At 49.5% G+C, this 16,373-nt stretch overlaps 1 protein-coding gene and 1 pseudogene across 3 annotated transcripts; one reads left to right on the forward strand and one right to left on the reverse strand.

Annotated features, from left to right (window-relative positions):
* Nucleotides 1–4,755: 4,755 nt before the first annotated feature.
* LOC111731071 lies at nt 4,756–4,874 on the reverse strand (annotated as a pseudogene).
* A 2,599-nt stretch (nt 4,875–7,473) lies between these two features.
* KAZALD1 (Kazal type serine peptidase inhibitor domain 1) lies at nt 7,474–13,517 on the forward strand. 3 transcript variants are annotated; one of them, XM_011378867.2, is made up of 6 exons: nt 7,474–8,968; nt 9,901–10,016; nt 10,488–11,044; nt 12,106–12,266; nt 12,347–12,494; nt 12,679–13,517. In XM_011378867.2, the coding sequence occupies exons 3-6, from the start codon at nt 10,540–10,542 to the stop codon at nt 12,771–12,773; spliced, it is 909 nt and encodes a 302-aa protein (XP_011377169.1). In that variant the 5' UTR covers nt 7,474–8,968; nt 9,901–10,016; nt 10,488–10,539; the 3' UTR covers nt 12,774–13,517. The 3 variants fall into 3 exon arrangements, with proteins under 3 accessions (XP_011377169.1, XP_011377168.1, XP_023378303.1); XM_011378866.2 differs by having other exon boundaries at nt 7,474–10,016; XM_023522535.1 differs by having other exon boundaries at nt 7,474–11,044.
* The last annotated feature ends 2,856 nt before the right edge of the window (nt 13,518–16,373 follow it).

Below are 16,373 nucleotides of genomic sequence, written 5' to 3' on the forward strand. Positions count from 1 at the left end.
CTCCAAGTCAGTTCTCCACTTATTCGCGCTGATTGCTTCCTGTCATATTTTTCAGTATATGTACCATATGCGTGCTTTTACCTTTATTCATGTGATTGTGACATTGATGTCTGTCTCCCCCACTGGACTGTGGGTTCTAGAGGGAAGGGACCATGGTTTTGCTCAGCATGGGCTCTGCAGCACCTTCAGTAATTGTGAGTTGAATAAATGAGTGGGCGACAGGCTTGTGGGTTTTTTTTTTAAACATTTGCTTCTTGTGCTAGCTCCCCATCCCTTTCTTAAACACCCTCATAGCACCTGTATTCATATCATAATTGTAACTTATTCATTATTTCTGTGATTATCAGTTCAGTGTCTTCTCCTCCTTGAAGCCAGAAGTTCCAGGTGGGTGGGCAAGGGCTGGGCACACAGCTGCATCCCGTCCGCCAGCTGAGAGCTCAGCACTTAGTCCATGGGGTTATGTGTGAAGGCTCAGATATCTCAGGAGCCTTAGATATCTTCAACTTTCATTCTTTTGAGCATTCCATGGCCTGAAGAGGCAAAATGACTTGTCTGAGGTCATATAGCCAGCTAGAAGCAAAGCTAGAACGAAAACTTTTCTTTCCAACACAGAGATTTTTTCTCCAAAGGTCACATCATCTGGGACTCTGAGGAAGCCCCTTTTGAATTCTGAGGTTTCCAAGTCTTGGGGAGCATGGGGGGTGGTCCCAGGTATCTCTTCCTTTGGTGATGGTAGTCACCAAGAAGTAAGTGTTTCATCTCCCTACAGGAGTTTGGGGCCCAGAGGCTCCCTATACTGTGTCAATAGGGGTAAATTCTTTCTATTAAGTCTCTAGTTTCTCTTCCTTGGATGTAAAACTAGGAGAGCCTCACCTCCTCAGCCCTGGAAAGATGTGAACTGTCTCTGATCTCTCCTCCACCCACCACTTAACCCCATGCTCCCCATCAGGGAAAAATAATTATTTAGGAGCAGAAAATGAGGGAAACTACAGAGGAAGTGCTAAGACGGAGAGAATGGGGACTTAAGCTCTTCCTCCATCTCATCACACTCCTGGTGTCACCTCTCTAGACCCACTTACGCTAGGGGGGAGGTGGAGGGACTGGGTTTGGGGATGGGGTAAAATCGATACATCACTGGGTTTTGATGACCGCAGGCTTTCACCTTGCAGATAATGGGGTGAGCGGCGGTAAATGCTCACTGACAGAGCGGGCTCCCCCGGCCTTAATGAGATAATCAATACTTGTTCTCGGCTTAATTTCCATCTAATTGCTGTTTAACGACGCCGGATAATGGGCCGCCTCCTGTGAAGAGAGCTGGCTGGGAATCCGACCCGCCTCGGACTCCCGCCCCTCCTCGCCGGGCGGGGTGCCCTCGCGCAGGTGGGATGGAGGCTCACCATGCTCTGGGGCGGGGCTGGGCCTCCCTCCGTCCGCCTTCCTGCCCCGCGCCGCCACTTGCCCACAGCGTTCTCGCAGGGGGCGCTCCAGGCTTTGGGTTCGGGGTCCCAGCCAAGGCTCTGGGTTCTGGGCTGGGGTCATCCAACAGACTGGGCCGCGGAACTGCGCCGTGCCCTCGCCTTCTAACAGCGTCTCATCCTCCCTGTTATCCACCGGGCCAGGCAAGTCGCATCTGAGCCCCTGGGTGGAGGTAAAGGGCCTCTGGACAACCCCTTTCCTCGTTTCCCTTTTCATCTCAATGCACTGCACAGGGCAGTGGCATCAAGGCCTTAGGTAAACTGCGGTGTTTCCGAACCTGAGAAGGGCTCCAATCATATTTTTCCCTGTGAGGTAGCTGGCTTGTCTCCTGCAAAGGAACTTGGTCACCACAGACCTCAGGCGAGGAGAGGGGCAAGAATGAGGAAGACTGGAGTGGGACACCTTAGTCCCATAGCTCAGAGGCTTGCACTGCCCCTCAGCTTAGAGAGCCACCTGATTGCCACTCACCACTCCCCTCATCTCAACCACCCAAAGCCAGAAAAGTTCCTGCCAACATCAGCAGCTGATGTTAGCCATAACTGCTCTCACCTCCCACCTTCCTATCTCAGCACTAGTAGCTGGAGGTTCTTCCCAGGACCTCTCAAACGTCCTAGCCTCACAGGGGACTGACCTACCTCCCCCCACTGCCAGCTCCACAGCCCCAGAGCATCTCTCCTCTTGATGCCAACCCTGAAGTACTTTGGCCTCAGGTGGCCAGATGCTGTGGCTAACAATGTTCCCATCTCCTCCCCACCTCCTGGTCTTCTGCCGTCTGGGCACTCACCTGCACTTCTACAGCCTGGCTCCTGAATCAGGGGTACTTAAATTTATAAAACACCAACTGAAGTTCTGGCTCCAGCTACATTAAAGTTAAGCTGACAAAGATACAGTGGTAGTGTCAGGATAATATGATAGTTAGAATCAAGCCTTGGACCTAGGCAGCCCTAGTTTCAAGTCTTGGCTCTATTGCTTACTGGTCAGTGTGACGGGCCAAATGTATCTACAGGTCTGAATCTTATTTTTCTCATTTAAAAAATAAGGTTCATAATCTTACCTTTGTAAATCTGAAATAAACTGATATATATAAATTGCTTGTCACAGTGCCTAGCACACTGAAACCATTGGATAAGTAGTAGCTATTTTGTTGTTATTCTTGCATGTTAGAACTGAAGGAATCATCTAGTTCAAGGATCATAAACTCAAAGGCTACAGAAGCAAGCTGGAATCCTAACTGAGGGAAGTAGGCCAGGTCAGGACTGGTGAGGTGGAGAGGGCCAGTCCCACCTAAAACAGCAGCCAGTACATCTTCAGTTGTTGCTGGGCAGACTAGATTCCCCAGTGTTTTTCTTTTTCTTTTTTTTTTTTCCCCAAGAAAATTTGGCAGCACCAGCAGCTTAGATGTAAGCTCTGACTTTTCTTACCTCTCACCCGCCCCATCTCAGCACTAGGAGCAGCTGGGCATTCTCCCCAGTGCCTCTCTGAACATCTTGGACTGATAACTCTGGCTCCCAAATTCTGAATTTTTATATACAATTTCACACAATTTAAATATTGGCGATTAAGTAAAAATTTTAAAACACTGCCAAATACAACATGTCTGAAGGCTGAATTCATCCTTGTTTCTCAGAAGAAAGTGAGGTGCAGATGGGTCATGGCTGCTGGCAAAACTGACTGGAAGCCTGGATTCTAAGTTAAAATGAGAACTTCTCCTAGGAGGCCCTTCCTAGATCATGGCCTCTTTAGCTGCCTCCCACTGCAGATGTTCTTGGCTTTGCCGACAGCACCTGGTGTTAGCACTTGGCAGCTCCCAAAGCACAAGGCCTGGATCACGGCAGGCTTCTCTTGTGATAAATCCAAATTCTTTTAAAATGTTGTAGAGGGCAGTGTGACAGCAAGTCAAGTCTCAGGACCCTGGAGATCTCAATCCCTAATTTAAAGCCCCATTTTCTACATGTTTCTTGAGTTCAACTTCAGTGTGATTGTACTCCACACTTTTCCCAGCTGGGTTTCCCCTAATCAGGAGAAAGAGCCAGCAGGAGGTTTGCTAGGCATAGTTCTCCTAACTGCCACGTTTGTTACTTCTCTTCCTGTAACTTACCCTTGGGGAAAAAATGGTAGAAAACTCACGAAGGCATCTGGGGTTTTGTGAGCTGAGCATATCAACATATATAAGATTTGTGGACTTTGAACATGCTTAGAGATTCATGCTGAGCCTCAGATTCGTTCTTTCTAGACCATGTTTTTTTCTAATATGTTCGTTCTCTTAGTACTAAGTGGCCCACACTAAACAGAGATGGCAGTTGTTCTCAGCTCAGCATTACACTCATCACATTCTGATGCTCTCCTGGGGCCCAGGATTCTCTATGTGGTTTAGATGCCTAAAATCCAAGTAGTTCCTGGCTAAGTTCTCTTATTTTCCATCAGCCCTTGAGAAAGCATTCCACCATTTCTTCTTCGGAGTTCTGAGCATTCATTTTCCATATTCTTCCTTGCTTTCAAGGCAACAGCCAGCTCAGGGGGATCTTGGATGTTAACCTATCACCTAAGCCCCAACAGAAGCCAACATTAAACTCATATCTTAAGAGCAAAAGTTGAAAGTGGGATGTGAGCAAGAATATCGTCACCAACAAATGTAGTTTTGGAGTTTAAATCTTTTTATGGTCCATATGGTCTTGATGGGGCTCTCAGACAGATGGCCTTCTCTCTTTACAAAGGTTATCTTAGTTTTGGTTCCCTAGAAAGCAGATCTTGAGATAAGAATTGTTTGGGAGATTATTCCAGAAAACACGGTGAGGGAGAAAGGAAGTGAGAGAAGGGAAGAAAAATAAATAAAGGGTGTACTGAGGGGTAACAAGGGCCCAATCCCACTGGAGCCCTTCTGCAAGAATGGACAGAATACACTTCAGAATTATTCCACTGAAAGGAAAGAAAGCAGGGTTACTGATCCTCATTGGATATGGCTTGCTCCTCAGTTAACTCTGTGGCATTTTTAGCCTGCCCTGCTAGTTGAGCTCACTCTAGGGCCTGGAGAACTCCCTCAGGCAGAAAGACCCATGAGGTTGTACAGAAACTGTCTGCAGGTAACCTTTGGTGTGGTCAAAGGTAAGTGGGTAGGACGTCGCCTGCATCGGCTACCTGGGGAGACCCAGGTTCCAGGCTGGCCAGGCTTTGGCCATGTGATTTTGTATTTTTTTTTAGGCGAGGCAACCCTTGGTTGACCTCACAGATTGCAAGGACCCTGTCAGCTTACAATCCTCCCCCCTCCCCTTTTTTTTTTTATGCCTACAGCACCTGGTCTTCCTAGGTGGTCTCCCATCCAAGTACTAACCAGGCCCAACCCTGCTTAGCTTCTGAGAGCAGACGGGATCGGGCTTGTTCAGGGTGAGATGGCCATAGATCATGTAATTAATTTTTGTTGAGCATGTCACCCAAGTGGAGTCAATTAAATATTTCCCTGCAATTTGACATACTGATGCTTTTTCTGGGATCCTTAAGTATGATGCAGGCTGAGCTGTTTATGGCCATCTTCCCAGGCTGCTTGGAAGAAAATATTAGAAATGGATTCATCAGTTTGGATGTATTGGTATGATGTTCAGGAGAGAGGTCTGGGCCAGAAGTAAAAATTTGGGAATCATCTGGACATTATATAAAATAATAGTGAGAGGAATGAAGAATCACTTTAGAGGAGTCAGCAGAAAGTTATCTCATTGGCCTCACCAACAGCAAATTGTCTTCAAGTAAAAAATGGATGTAAAAGTGGGACTGAAGAGCCTACTGCTTGGGAGAATATCACTTGTTATCACCAAGTCTTTCTTTCTGAATAATGAAAAGTAGAATTTAATCAGTGACCCTGGGACTCTACCCATGCCCACAGCTGCCCCAATATTTAGATATAGAGTATGAAAATGTGTGAGAGTATTTAGCTATGACAACTAGCCTCCTTTCCCTTCACTGGCTTTTGACAACAATTTCTAAAGCAATTTATATATTAAATGACATTCCATCTAGTATTACAGAGTCTACTAGTGTTTCCCTTGTCATAAGCAAAGCAGTTAGCCTCTCATACCCTAGAACAGCGGTCCCCAACCTTTTTGGCACCAGGGACCAGTGTTCCTATGAGAATCTAATGTCTGATGATCTGAAGTGGAGCTGAGGCAGTGATGGGGAGCGGCTGCAAATACAGATGAAGCTTCACTCGCTGGCCCGCCGCTCACCTCTTGCTGTGTGTCCAGTTCCTCACAGGCCATAGACCAGTACCAGTCAGTCTGTGGTCTAGGGGTTAGGGACTCTGCCCTAGAAGACCCATTTACTCACTGCATGGTTATACAAACCTAATGTGAACACACACACGAATTCATGTAAAAATCGGTGAAATCTAATTAAAGTCCATAGTTTAGTTAATAGTACTGTAGCAATGTCAATGTCCTGGTTTTGATAATTATACTAATGTTTATAAAAGGTTATCAATGAGGCAAGGTGGGTAAATGGGTACATGAGAACTTTCTGTGCTATTTTTGCAACTTCTATTAAAGTCTAAAACTTTTTCAAAATAAAAGTTTTTAAAAATCTAGGGAAGGAAATCCTTGTGGGATTTGCCATCTTAAAATCTTAGGCTTTAAAATATTTACTTAACATTTAAAATTAAAAAGATTGACAATACTGGGTGTTGGCAAGGATGTGGCACAATGGGCACTCTCATAAACTGCTTGTGACTGTGTAAATTGATAATCACTTTGGAAAACTGGTTTTGTAATTACTAACGTTGAATGCATGCATATTACATGAAGCAGTAATTCCATTCCTAGGTGTATCTCAATATATAAAAGTCGAAACAGCTAAAATTATTGTTAGAGTGGATTAATTAATAAAAAGAAAGGATTAATGATTGAGAGGGGGCATGATGGGAGCTTCTGGAGATGTTAGCAATGTTTTATTATTGACCTGGATGAGATCACAAGTGTTCATTTGTAAAGATTAATTGAGCTATAAAAGTATTTTGTGCACTTTTCTGCTTGTCTGTTATACTTCGAAACAAAAAAAGAACAAGAAATGTAGAGTCTAACTGACTTAAACTTCCTTTCTAAGTTTATCATTACAAAATGTGGCCAAGTCATCAGGTCTGATGTAGCTACAGACTCAATCTCAAAGGTGGATGGGAAACTGAAGGTGGAGGGGGTGGTAGTTGCTTCCTGGGATATAAGAAGAGTACTTGAAGAAATCTTTCACCTGATTTATTTCTGCATTCAACTTGCCTTAATGCCTAGGTATTCCAGAGAGCTAGTTTCTTGGGTATTCCCGCTTTCATTTGGTAACATATAGCTGAATTATAATGCTTATCTTACTACCTGGCTGCTGTCCCAACTTCCTACATTTATCTCAACATCCTAATTTACCTATAAATATAGCTTCTACTTTATTATGAAAATAATTTTACAAAATAAAAAAATAGTGAGCATTATACTCAATCATCTGGCTCATTCCAATTCTCTTAGGGTGTTTATTGATGATATATATAATAAATATTTACAGTTGTGATCAGTATCCATATATTTCTCCTTTTCACCTAACCTTATTTTCCTACATATTTTTCACTTTGAGTTCACCTATTTGTCACAGTAGGTAACTACAAGGTATTCCATCTTAATTATCTACGTAGAGCCTTTTTGACTTAACTGATTCTAATGTTCAGAGGAAGAACAATTCCTCTATATCCACCTCTAATGGGTCACTAGAGTGTTTTACTTCCGCTTCTTCCTCAGTTGTAATCCCACTATTTTCACCAGCTGTATCAAATCAGGGTTCATGAAGTGGCAGCGTAGAATGTGTGGGTCCCTTCAAGTAATTTCTTACCAAGTTAATTTACACACTGATCCTTTATGCCTTGTTTCATCTTACACTGCTCATTTGTATAGAGCCCATTTCATTCTGCCATTATATGTGTTATTCCACGGGTCTGTGGCTGAAAGTGAAGGTATGATAACCTGTGAACTCCAGGCTATGACTCATAGTGGAAAGCAAACTACACTCTATACTTCATTCCTCCTTAGTACAAGAATCTAAGGAAAGGGTGAGGAAGGGAAAGAGAAAGGACCATCTGTTCCTCAACCAATTTTAACTTCACCCTGGCATCTGAATCTAGTCTCCTTCATGTAGACACGCAAAGGATACTGTCATCTGGCTTCTCTCCTCCCAAGACTCACATCATTTAGATTAGAGAATCCTTTCCCTGTGGCCCAACTATTTTGTATGACCCAATCAAACCAAGTCAATATTTTTAAAGTATGAATATACAAAATATTTAGCTATTTCTTTACTATTTATGATGCAAATAGATGTTACTGAATGTATTTTGGAGCCTTAATGGATAAAGCGTCAGATGATGTGGATCGGGGACCGTATCTAGACTTCCGAACTGTGTCTTAGGCAATTTCCTCCTAAAATTATTTTCACAATATGTGCTGTTTTCCTGGGAAAAATATCTCTACTTAATAAAAGCAGATTTCCTGTATAGTCAGCATCTTTAGCGCTTACTGTATGCACGATAATGTTCTCGTCACCAATCGTAAACCCACCAGAGGGCGCTGGTTCTCTGTCCATCCAGCCTTCTCCATCAGCGACACAGAAAATCAAGGTTAAACTTGACTTCCGCATTTAATCCGCAAATATTAACAAGAATTTGCTATGCCGCCAGATGTGGGGCTAGGTTCGCAAGATACAGTGGTAGTTAGACACGACTCCTAATAGCAGACGCTTGGAGCATAGCAAAGACAAAATAAACTGGCTATAATAAAGTGGAGTAAACGAATAGTTTCTCGGTCTGCGAAGTTTGTTAAATACTGGCGTCAAACCTCAGAAAGCGGTAACAATTCATTAAGAGATTACGGGCTGCTTCCGATCCATGTCCCGGGCCGCGAACTCCGCCCTCAAGGCATACGTAAGTCAGAGCCAGAGGCCTCAACTCAGTGGCTCCATTAGTCACCTCCGCGATTTTAAGTCTCTCCTCTTCCCTTTCCCCCCTTCCTAGGCTACCTGCAGTTCTCTTACAGTTCACTTCTGCCCTAGGTCGACATTTCAGTTGCCCCCAAGACCAAAAATAAGAGATCATCCACAACTGCTAGGTATAACTGGCTCCGCCCATTCTTTTTCCGGTTTAAAACCCGCGGGCTTTTCCTGTTCTGAATTCCTAGACTTCCTGTTTTGAATCTCGCGACAGTTGAGAGACAACGCGTGAAGCTCAATTCCGGTCCCTCTTTTGAGTTTGAGACCAGGGTGATAGTGTACTTGCCTTCACGCACCTCATCAGAACCCTTCTGGCCAGGAGCGGCGTGGACGCTTCTAGGGAACCCCTAAGTGAAAGGGCTTGGACGAGTTCAGGTCCGGAGGTAGAGTCCCAGACCGCCTACAGGATCGCGACTCTCCAGACCCCCAGTGCGCATGCGGAGCTGATCCCGCTCGACAGTCTGGAGGCCGCGGTCCCGCCCTCAACTTCCTGGTTGGTTCGGAGGCCCTTATCCGAGCTACACAACCCCCGGCCAGGTCTTTCTGGGCGGAGACTGACTAAATACCTTCCCCTTCCCGCTACAAAGCTCTGTTTCTTCCCCCTTAGAAAAAACTGCAGCACAGCTTCTGTAAACCGCTTGCTGCTGGCTGGGCGGGGCCTGGCAGACCCCCGGTAGAACGGGCGGGCCTCCAGAAAAGTTCTCCTCCCCGCCCCCAGCCCAAAGTGCCACGGTGGCGTTGGTGGCGGCCGCGAGGCTGAATGCCTCTGGCGCTGCCAGCCTCGCAACCAGAACCTGTAATCCCGACCCAGAAGGGGCCCCGCCCACCTATCCCTGCATCCGCTGGTCCTCTCTGACCTCTAATCATCCAGTTCATCCGCGGTTGAAGCACCTGCCGGATGTGGGGAGGGAGGCGGAGGAGGCCAGATGTGGGGAGGCAGATGTAAGCGCCCAGTCTCTGGTCGGCGCCTTGTTGGGAAGCTGTGTAGACAAACCTACAATTGCCCCTGGGAAGCCGGCCCGAGGCTTCGGGGAGACAACGTTAGGTGGCCTTGCCCTCCAGGACTTGGCACCAGAGCTCCTACTGCCTCCCCATTATGCAGTTCCTCTAGCAGACCTCAGGGACTGTAAAGTCAGATGGGACAGGGCCCAGGCGGTCAGCCAATTCTAGCTTCCCACCTACCCCCCTATCCTAACCCCCATCCCACCCCGTCTCTGATCTTCTCCCAGCTTCGGTGTCTGGTTACCGCTTTTCTGTTCTCACTGTGACATTGTCTCGGGCTGGGGGGAAGTGGCCCAGGAGGGTCCCGTGTGGCCGTATAAAATTGGCAGCTTCAGAACTGGGAGGGGTGGGGGTGCGACGTCGAGGGGCGGGGAGAGGGGCGGAGGAGCTGCTCTCTAAGTCCAAGTTCGTGGACTCTCGGAGATCCTCAAGCTGGAGCAGAGGTGGCCGGGAGGCCGAGCCGATTGTTCCCCCTTTCCACTGCCTGCTTTTTCGGACTGGAGTCAGGCTGCTCTGAAGGGCATAGCCCCGGACTCTAGGTGAGCGCTCTGGACCCCAGGGCATCACTCTCTCCCTTCCCACCCCTATTCACAACTCCTTACTTCTCTTGGGGCCATCTGTTACCATCCACTTCTAGGGCAGGAAGCGTCAGAGTTGAATGGTGTATAGTGATGGTGCTGGTGGTGGTGGTGGTGGCGGCGGCTGCGGTGGCGTGTGTGTGTGTGTGTGTGTGTGTGTGTGTGTGTGTGTGTGTGTGTGTGTGAAAGAGAGAGAGAGCGAGAGAGCGCTTTATCATTCCTTCCTCTCATGTCTCCACAACCTCCCAAGAACAGCTCAATCAGATACCATCCAGCATAACAAGATGACCCCTAGAGGGTCACTAGACCTCTGTGTTGCGGATCTACCTGGCTCCAAAGTAGAAGGGGAGGGGGCAGTGCTAGGGTCAAACTTTGGTATGAGGAACAGCGAGGTTGCTTTTGACCTCCCAACCTGGCTTCCTTCCCTGGCAGGGTGCTACGAACGCGCAGATGCCCTGAGTGCTCTCAGGGCTTCCAGCTAACCATGCTACAGCCACCAGCAGCTGCCTTGGAGCTGCCGCTGCTACTGCTACTGCTGGTGGTGCAGGCGCCGCTCCCGACTGGTGCACGGCCGTCCACAGGCCCGGATTACCTGCGGCGCGGCTGGCTGCGGCTGCTGGCAGAGGGCGAGGGCTGCGCTCCCTGCCGGCCAGAGGAGTGCGCTGCGCCGCAGGGCTGCCTGGCCGGCAGGGTGCGCGACGCGTGCGGTTGCTGCTGGGAATGCGCCAACCTCGAGGGCCAGCTCTGCGACCTGGACCCCAGCGCCCACTTTTACGGGCGCTGCGGCGAGCAGCTTGAGTGCCGGTTGGACGCAGGCGGTGACCTGAGCCGCGGAGAGGTGCCAGAGCCGCTGTGTGCCTGCCTCTCGCAGCGCCCGCTCTGCGGTTCGGACCGCCGCACCTACGCGCAGATCTGCCGCCTACAAGAAGCGGCCCGCGCTCAGCCAGATGCCAACCTCACCGTGGCGCACCCAGGGCCCTGCGAATCGGGTACGCACGGCCCGGGCCCCTACCCCCAGCACTTAGGGTTCCTCGAGGCATTGCTCCACGACCCCCAGTGGCATTGGTCTCTTGCCAGCAGAACGAAAAAGATGAGGCCTCGAGTTCAATATAAGAGCCCATTCTCGCTGCTGGTTCACAGAGGCCGCTGTCCGAAGGTGAGGGTACGGAGCTTTGCGTGAAAGCTCCAGATCTTACTGGCAGGAACAACCCGCTGAGAATGGGGACACATAGCCAATTGTTGGCCTCAAAAAGTAAGAAAGTGAAGACTTCCAGACTTTGCCCAGATCGCTGGAGCCCAGGCAGGAGACTTGGGTTCCTGTGAGATGCAGTCAGGTTTCATTTGGGCGACTTCTTACAGCAAGCTGTTAACCCAGTTTATCCGCTTCTCCTGGCCCCTTCTTTTGCGCGTAGGGATTACTGAGGGAGGGGGCTCTTCTAGCTCCTCCTCCCTCCATCCCAGGGGGCTTAGGGCCATTCAAAGCTCAAGTTTTATTTGCTGGCCTTAGTAACTTTCACTTCCCGAGCTCTTTTAACGGGTCTGGCTTGGCTGGAGCTGCCAGGAAAACAAACATCCTGCGGGGGTCCCAACACTTTCTCCCTCAACTCCAGGCTTTCTGCCAGGTCGGTTTCAGGTTCTTTGCCTTTTCCACTTGGGACACTGTCCCCCCCCACCCCGCCCCAACCAGGGCCTTTGGCAACTGGACCTAGTTAGAAAAGGGGGAGGGTGGTGTTGGTTACAAGTACAGGGATGAGGGAATAGAGGGTGGAATGAGGACAGGGGAGCAATCAGGGACAGAGTCAAGCTGAAGTGTGGGTCTCTGTGCTTGTTTGTGCACCTTGTCTGCATGTACTTTCCATCTCTTAATTTGCACCTTTGGTGTGTACCTGCATCCACGTCAATATTTGGGTCATGTTGTGTGTTCATGGAAGTGTATTTACTCAGCATGAATTGTGTTTTCCCACAAACATATTCACAATACTTTGCATATGGGGTCCTTGCTTGCCTGGATGTGCCATCCTATTCTCAGGCCTCCCACCTCCACCCCCAGAGCCCCAGATCGTGTCACACCCATTCGACATTTGGAATGTGACAGGACAGGACGTGGTCTTTGGCTGTGAGGTGTTTGCCTACCCCATGGCCTCCATCGAGTGGAGGAAAGATGGCTTGGACATTCAACTGCCAGGGGATGACCCCCACATCTCTGTGCAGGTAGGGGCAGGGGGCAGAGCCTCCCCAGGGCAGCCCAGGGCCCACCTCAATAAGCCTGCTGACTTCTCCTCTGGCTCCAGTTTAGGGGTGGCCCCCAGAGGTTTGAAGTGACAGGCTGGCTACAGATTCAGGCTGTGCGTCCCAGCGATGAGGGCACCTACCGCTGCTTGGCCCGCAATGCCTTGGGCCAGGTGGAGGCCCCAGCTAGCCTGACTGTACTCACACCGGGTAAGGGGAAGCCCTGAGCCTTGGAGTAGGGGTGGTGGCTGTGGATTGGGCCCTTTAGTGTGTGTCCATGTTTGTATGTGCATGTGGCTACACAAGGAAGCATGGCTTTCCCACAGACTGGGATACATCGGCACTGACAGCCCCTCTTTCCTGTTCTCTCTCCTTTGCCCACATGTGTTTGCAGACCAGCTGAACTCCACAGGCATCCCCCATCTGCCGTCCCTGCACCTGGTTCCTGAGGAGGAAGCTGAGAGTGAAGAGGGCGATGATTACTACTAGGTCCAGAGGCCTGGCCCATGGGGGTGGATGAGTGGGGATAGTGTTCATCCCTGCTCTTAAAAAGATCTGGAAAGGGGGAGCAGGGCCCCTTCGTAGATTGCTTTAATGCCCTTAGTAGGAGAGACGAGGTGGTGATAGTGATGGTGGGAGACAAAAATTGAAGGAGGGTAAGGAGAGAGGCAGAGACCAGGGGATGGGGAGATGGGATACAAAGGAGCCCATGCGGGAGATGCATGGACCAACCAGGTGGAAGACAACAGCTGCCTGCTGTTCTCTAGGCTGGGTGGGGGGTTAGGGGAGAGTGGAGTAGACTCAAAGAGGTGCAGACACCAGGCTCCTCCCCTGCTTTTCAGCAGCCCTCCCTCCAGCCCTGCTCAGCCAATCTTTCTAACTGCCCTTCACCTCATAGCTCCTACTGTTATTTTTCTAGTCCCAGATCTTTGCCTAGCCTCAGTTTGCCCTTCCTAAAAACTCACCTTCTAGAAATTTTCCCTCTCTCCTAAGTCCCAATTGCACTTACTAACTGCAGTCCGCTTTGCTCTTCAGCGTCTGCTGTCCAGAGTGCACAATGGAGCCTGGTTTAGTTCATTGCAGTAAGATGAGAATTTGTCATGTCTAATTTCTCCTATCATTCTAGCAACTCTGCTAGGCCAGTACCATATTTTATGCCACTTTGTACTGACGATGCCTAGCACAAGACTAGGCACAATAGTCACACAATAAAGATTTATGAACAAACTGAGACACACAGATGCACAGATGATTTATGCAGATGTGCATATGAAAACTGCATTTCAAGGTAGTAGGACTCTGGCTTCCAGAGACGGGAGGTCCTGCTCTCTAAGCATATGTCTACCAGATGTACAGAAAGGACACTGAGCTAAGGCCTACCCTCCCCTCTAGGGAGGAAGGCTGAAGCCATCTGGGTGGAGGGAGGGTATCTTTGCAGTCTGCACTCCATGGGGGCTGGTCTAGAGATAGATTGCCTGCCTCTCTGGTCCCTTCCCCAGGCGGAGTGGGGAACCAGGTCAATGTGAGTAGGAGCCAGATGAAAGCATAAACCAGATGGAAGAGGGGAGACGTTCTATCATGTGTATGGGCTGAACCCTAGGAATCCCCTAAGTATCCACCCATTTCCTTGCTGAATCCAGACAAGTCATGGTAAGCTTGTTCCCTCAACTGCCCCAACTGTGACCAAGCTGACTAGGGGACCCTCACCGAGCCGAACTCTTTCACTCCCCAATCTCTTCCACACTCTTCTTACCTAGCCCAGGGATACTGGTGAGGCACATTGTTTACTGACTGATAGGATAAGATGATATAAGTTCTCCAGGCCATGTAGGATGGAGACGGCCTCCTGCGCGCCTGGGCTCCGCCCGGAGCTTGGCGCCACCACAGGAGCCATCACAGTTGGTTCGGTGTCTGAGCTTGTCCTCTGGGGCCCAACCAAGGAGCCCAACCAAGGAGCCCAGTCTCTTGAGAGGGGTGTGGTCCAGAACCCCAACCCGAGCGCTTGGCTGCCCCTCTCGCGGAACAACAAGTCTCTCCAGAAGCTAAGCCAGAGGACAGTTCTCATTGCCGGGTCCTGGCTGGAGTCCCGCGGCTTCAGGAGCTGCTCTGGACACATTTAGGGGTGAATTCCAAGGCCACTGCAGAAGCAGGAGTAGGGATGTGAGCGGTGTGACGAGGGTAGGGGGGTCGTGCTGTTCGGTGTCCAGACCAGAAGGAAGTCTGCTCCGCGCTGAAAGACGGGCACGTGGATCTGGGTCCTGCAGCAGCCTGGGAATACGCCCCTACCCTGTTCTTTGCAAGAGGTGGTACTCTATCCGACTGGTCCCGAAGGCGCCCCCTGGCGGGCCCATTGATTCTACCGCGCCCACTTGCAAAGCAGAGGCTCCACCCTACCCTAGAGGGTCACATGAGCCCCCGGGAACCCCGTACTCCTTGATCGCTTTTGCACGCTTTGTAGGTTGTTTGAGTTCAGCCTCCTTATATTTTCAGTTTCCCCCTCCGCGGCCCTGCTGGTTCAGGCCTCACAGCTTGGAATAGGAGGAACCCCTGCTGCGCCCTCCACCCCCGACCGCCCGCCCCCCCGCCTCTGCTCCAGCCGACGGGCTTTAATAACGTCGCTGGAAAGTGACACGCGATTTATTATTAAAGTAATGCGAGGACGGGAAAGGTTTAATAAACGCGCTGCGATGCCGAGGATTATTCACCGCAAATAAATGAGAGCGCGGGCGGCGTTTTAATAAATAATTTCCCGCCGCTCCCGGGGGAGAAGAGGGAAGGAGGAGGGGGAAGCTGAGCTGCTGCCAGAACTCCCGGCTTCGCCTCCCTACGGATTTCCAAGCCTTCGCATTTTTCGTCCTAGGCTGTTCACACCCGACATGTGAGGTTCCAGGAAAGCTGACTCGGAGTAGCCCAAGCATGGAGGCAGGAGAGGATCTGTCTCATCTCACTTTCCCTACCTCCAGGGTTTTAAGTAGTTTGCTTAAGATGAGTGAATGCGCTTCCTTCTGGCTCCGAACCAGAGATCCAGAGTCAGGACCAGACCCGGGCAGAAAGATTTAACCGGGACCAGTCCTTCCCAAGCCAAGGGTTCCAAGTGCCAGGGCCTGGTCATTTTCTTCCCAGGTTTTGGCTGACCCTGGGCTGGGCGTCCAGGTTAGGGTGTATGGAGTACGCCGAAGGGGGCTTTGTGTACAGATGTGTAGGTGCCATGTGTATGCAAATGACCCTGACCCCTTTCTCGGGGCGTCGTGGGGAATGGGGCCACTGAGTCTGGCTGCTGATTACTACGAAGGCCAAGAGCTAGGGTCCTTGGGCCTGGTTTGAACCGAGGGAGTCCTAGTGAAGCCCACTTTCTGGCTCGTTGGCGACCAGGGAATTTGAGCTCAGGCTGAGCAGAACTGGAGCCCCAAGCGGGAGTCCGCCCCTTCCACAGAAGCCTGGAAGCCCAAGAGGATAAACCCGATTTCAGAGAGGGCTGAGACTGCAGCCTTTGAAGATCCACCGCGCTGGTGGATAAGGGAGGGAGAGGAAGCTCTTGGGGTACATGGGCTCCGTAAGTTTTGTGGCTCGGCGACTTCTCTGGCGACACCCCTGGCAACAGTTGGGAGTACAGGAAGTGGCGAAAGAGTGCCATCTGGTGGATATTTCGCGTTATGGCCGCTAGATCTGGGCCAGGAGTCTTAAAACAGTTGAATTGATCAGAAAATTTTGAGTAAAAATGCTTTGATTTGTATTAATTTATGTAAGTGAAGGTGCACATGTATGTGTGTTATATATGTTATATCTGTGTATAACATTTCTATGTAATATATATCGTGTTCATAGTAGTTATATGTGTATATATGTCTATGTGCACTGTATTATGTGGATCATCTAAATGTATACATATGTATATGGATAACCATGTAGGTACATATAAGTATGTGTTTGCATGAGCATTAAATATATGGATGTATTATTATATGTGTATATAGCTGTATGTGTACATTTATTTGCAAGTACATGTTCTCTTACGTGCCATTCTTTCAACAAATATTTATGTGCCAACACTTGTATAGGGCTGGAGATACATCACAGAAAAACACGTTG

Source organism: Pteropus vampyrus, unplaced genomic scaffold, assembly GCF_000151845.1.
Source record: "Pteropus vampyrus isolate Shadow unplaced genomic scaffold, Pvam_2.0 Scaffold348, whole genome shotgun sequence".
NCBI classification, from domain to species: domain Eukaryota; kingdom Metazoa; phylum Chordata; class Mammalia; order Chiroptera; family Pteropodidae; genus Pteropus; species Pteropus vampyrus.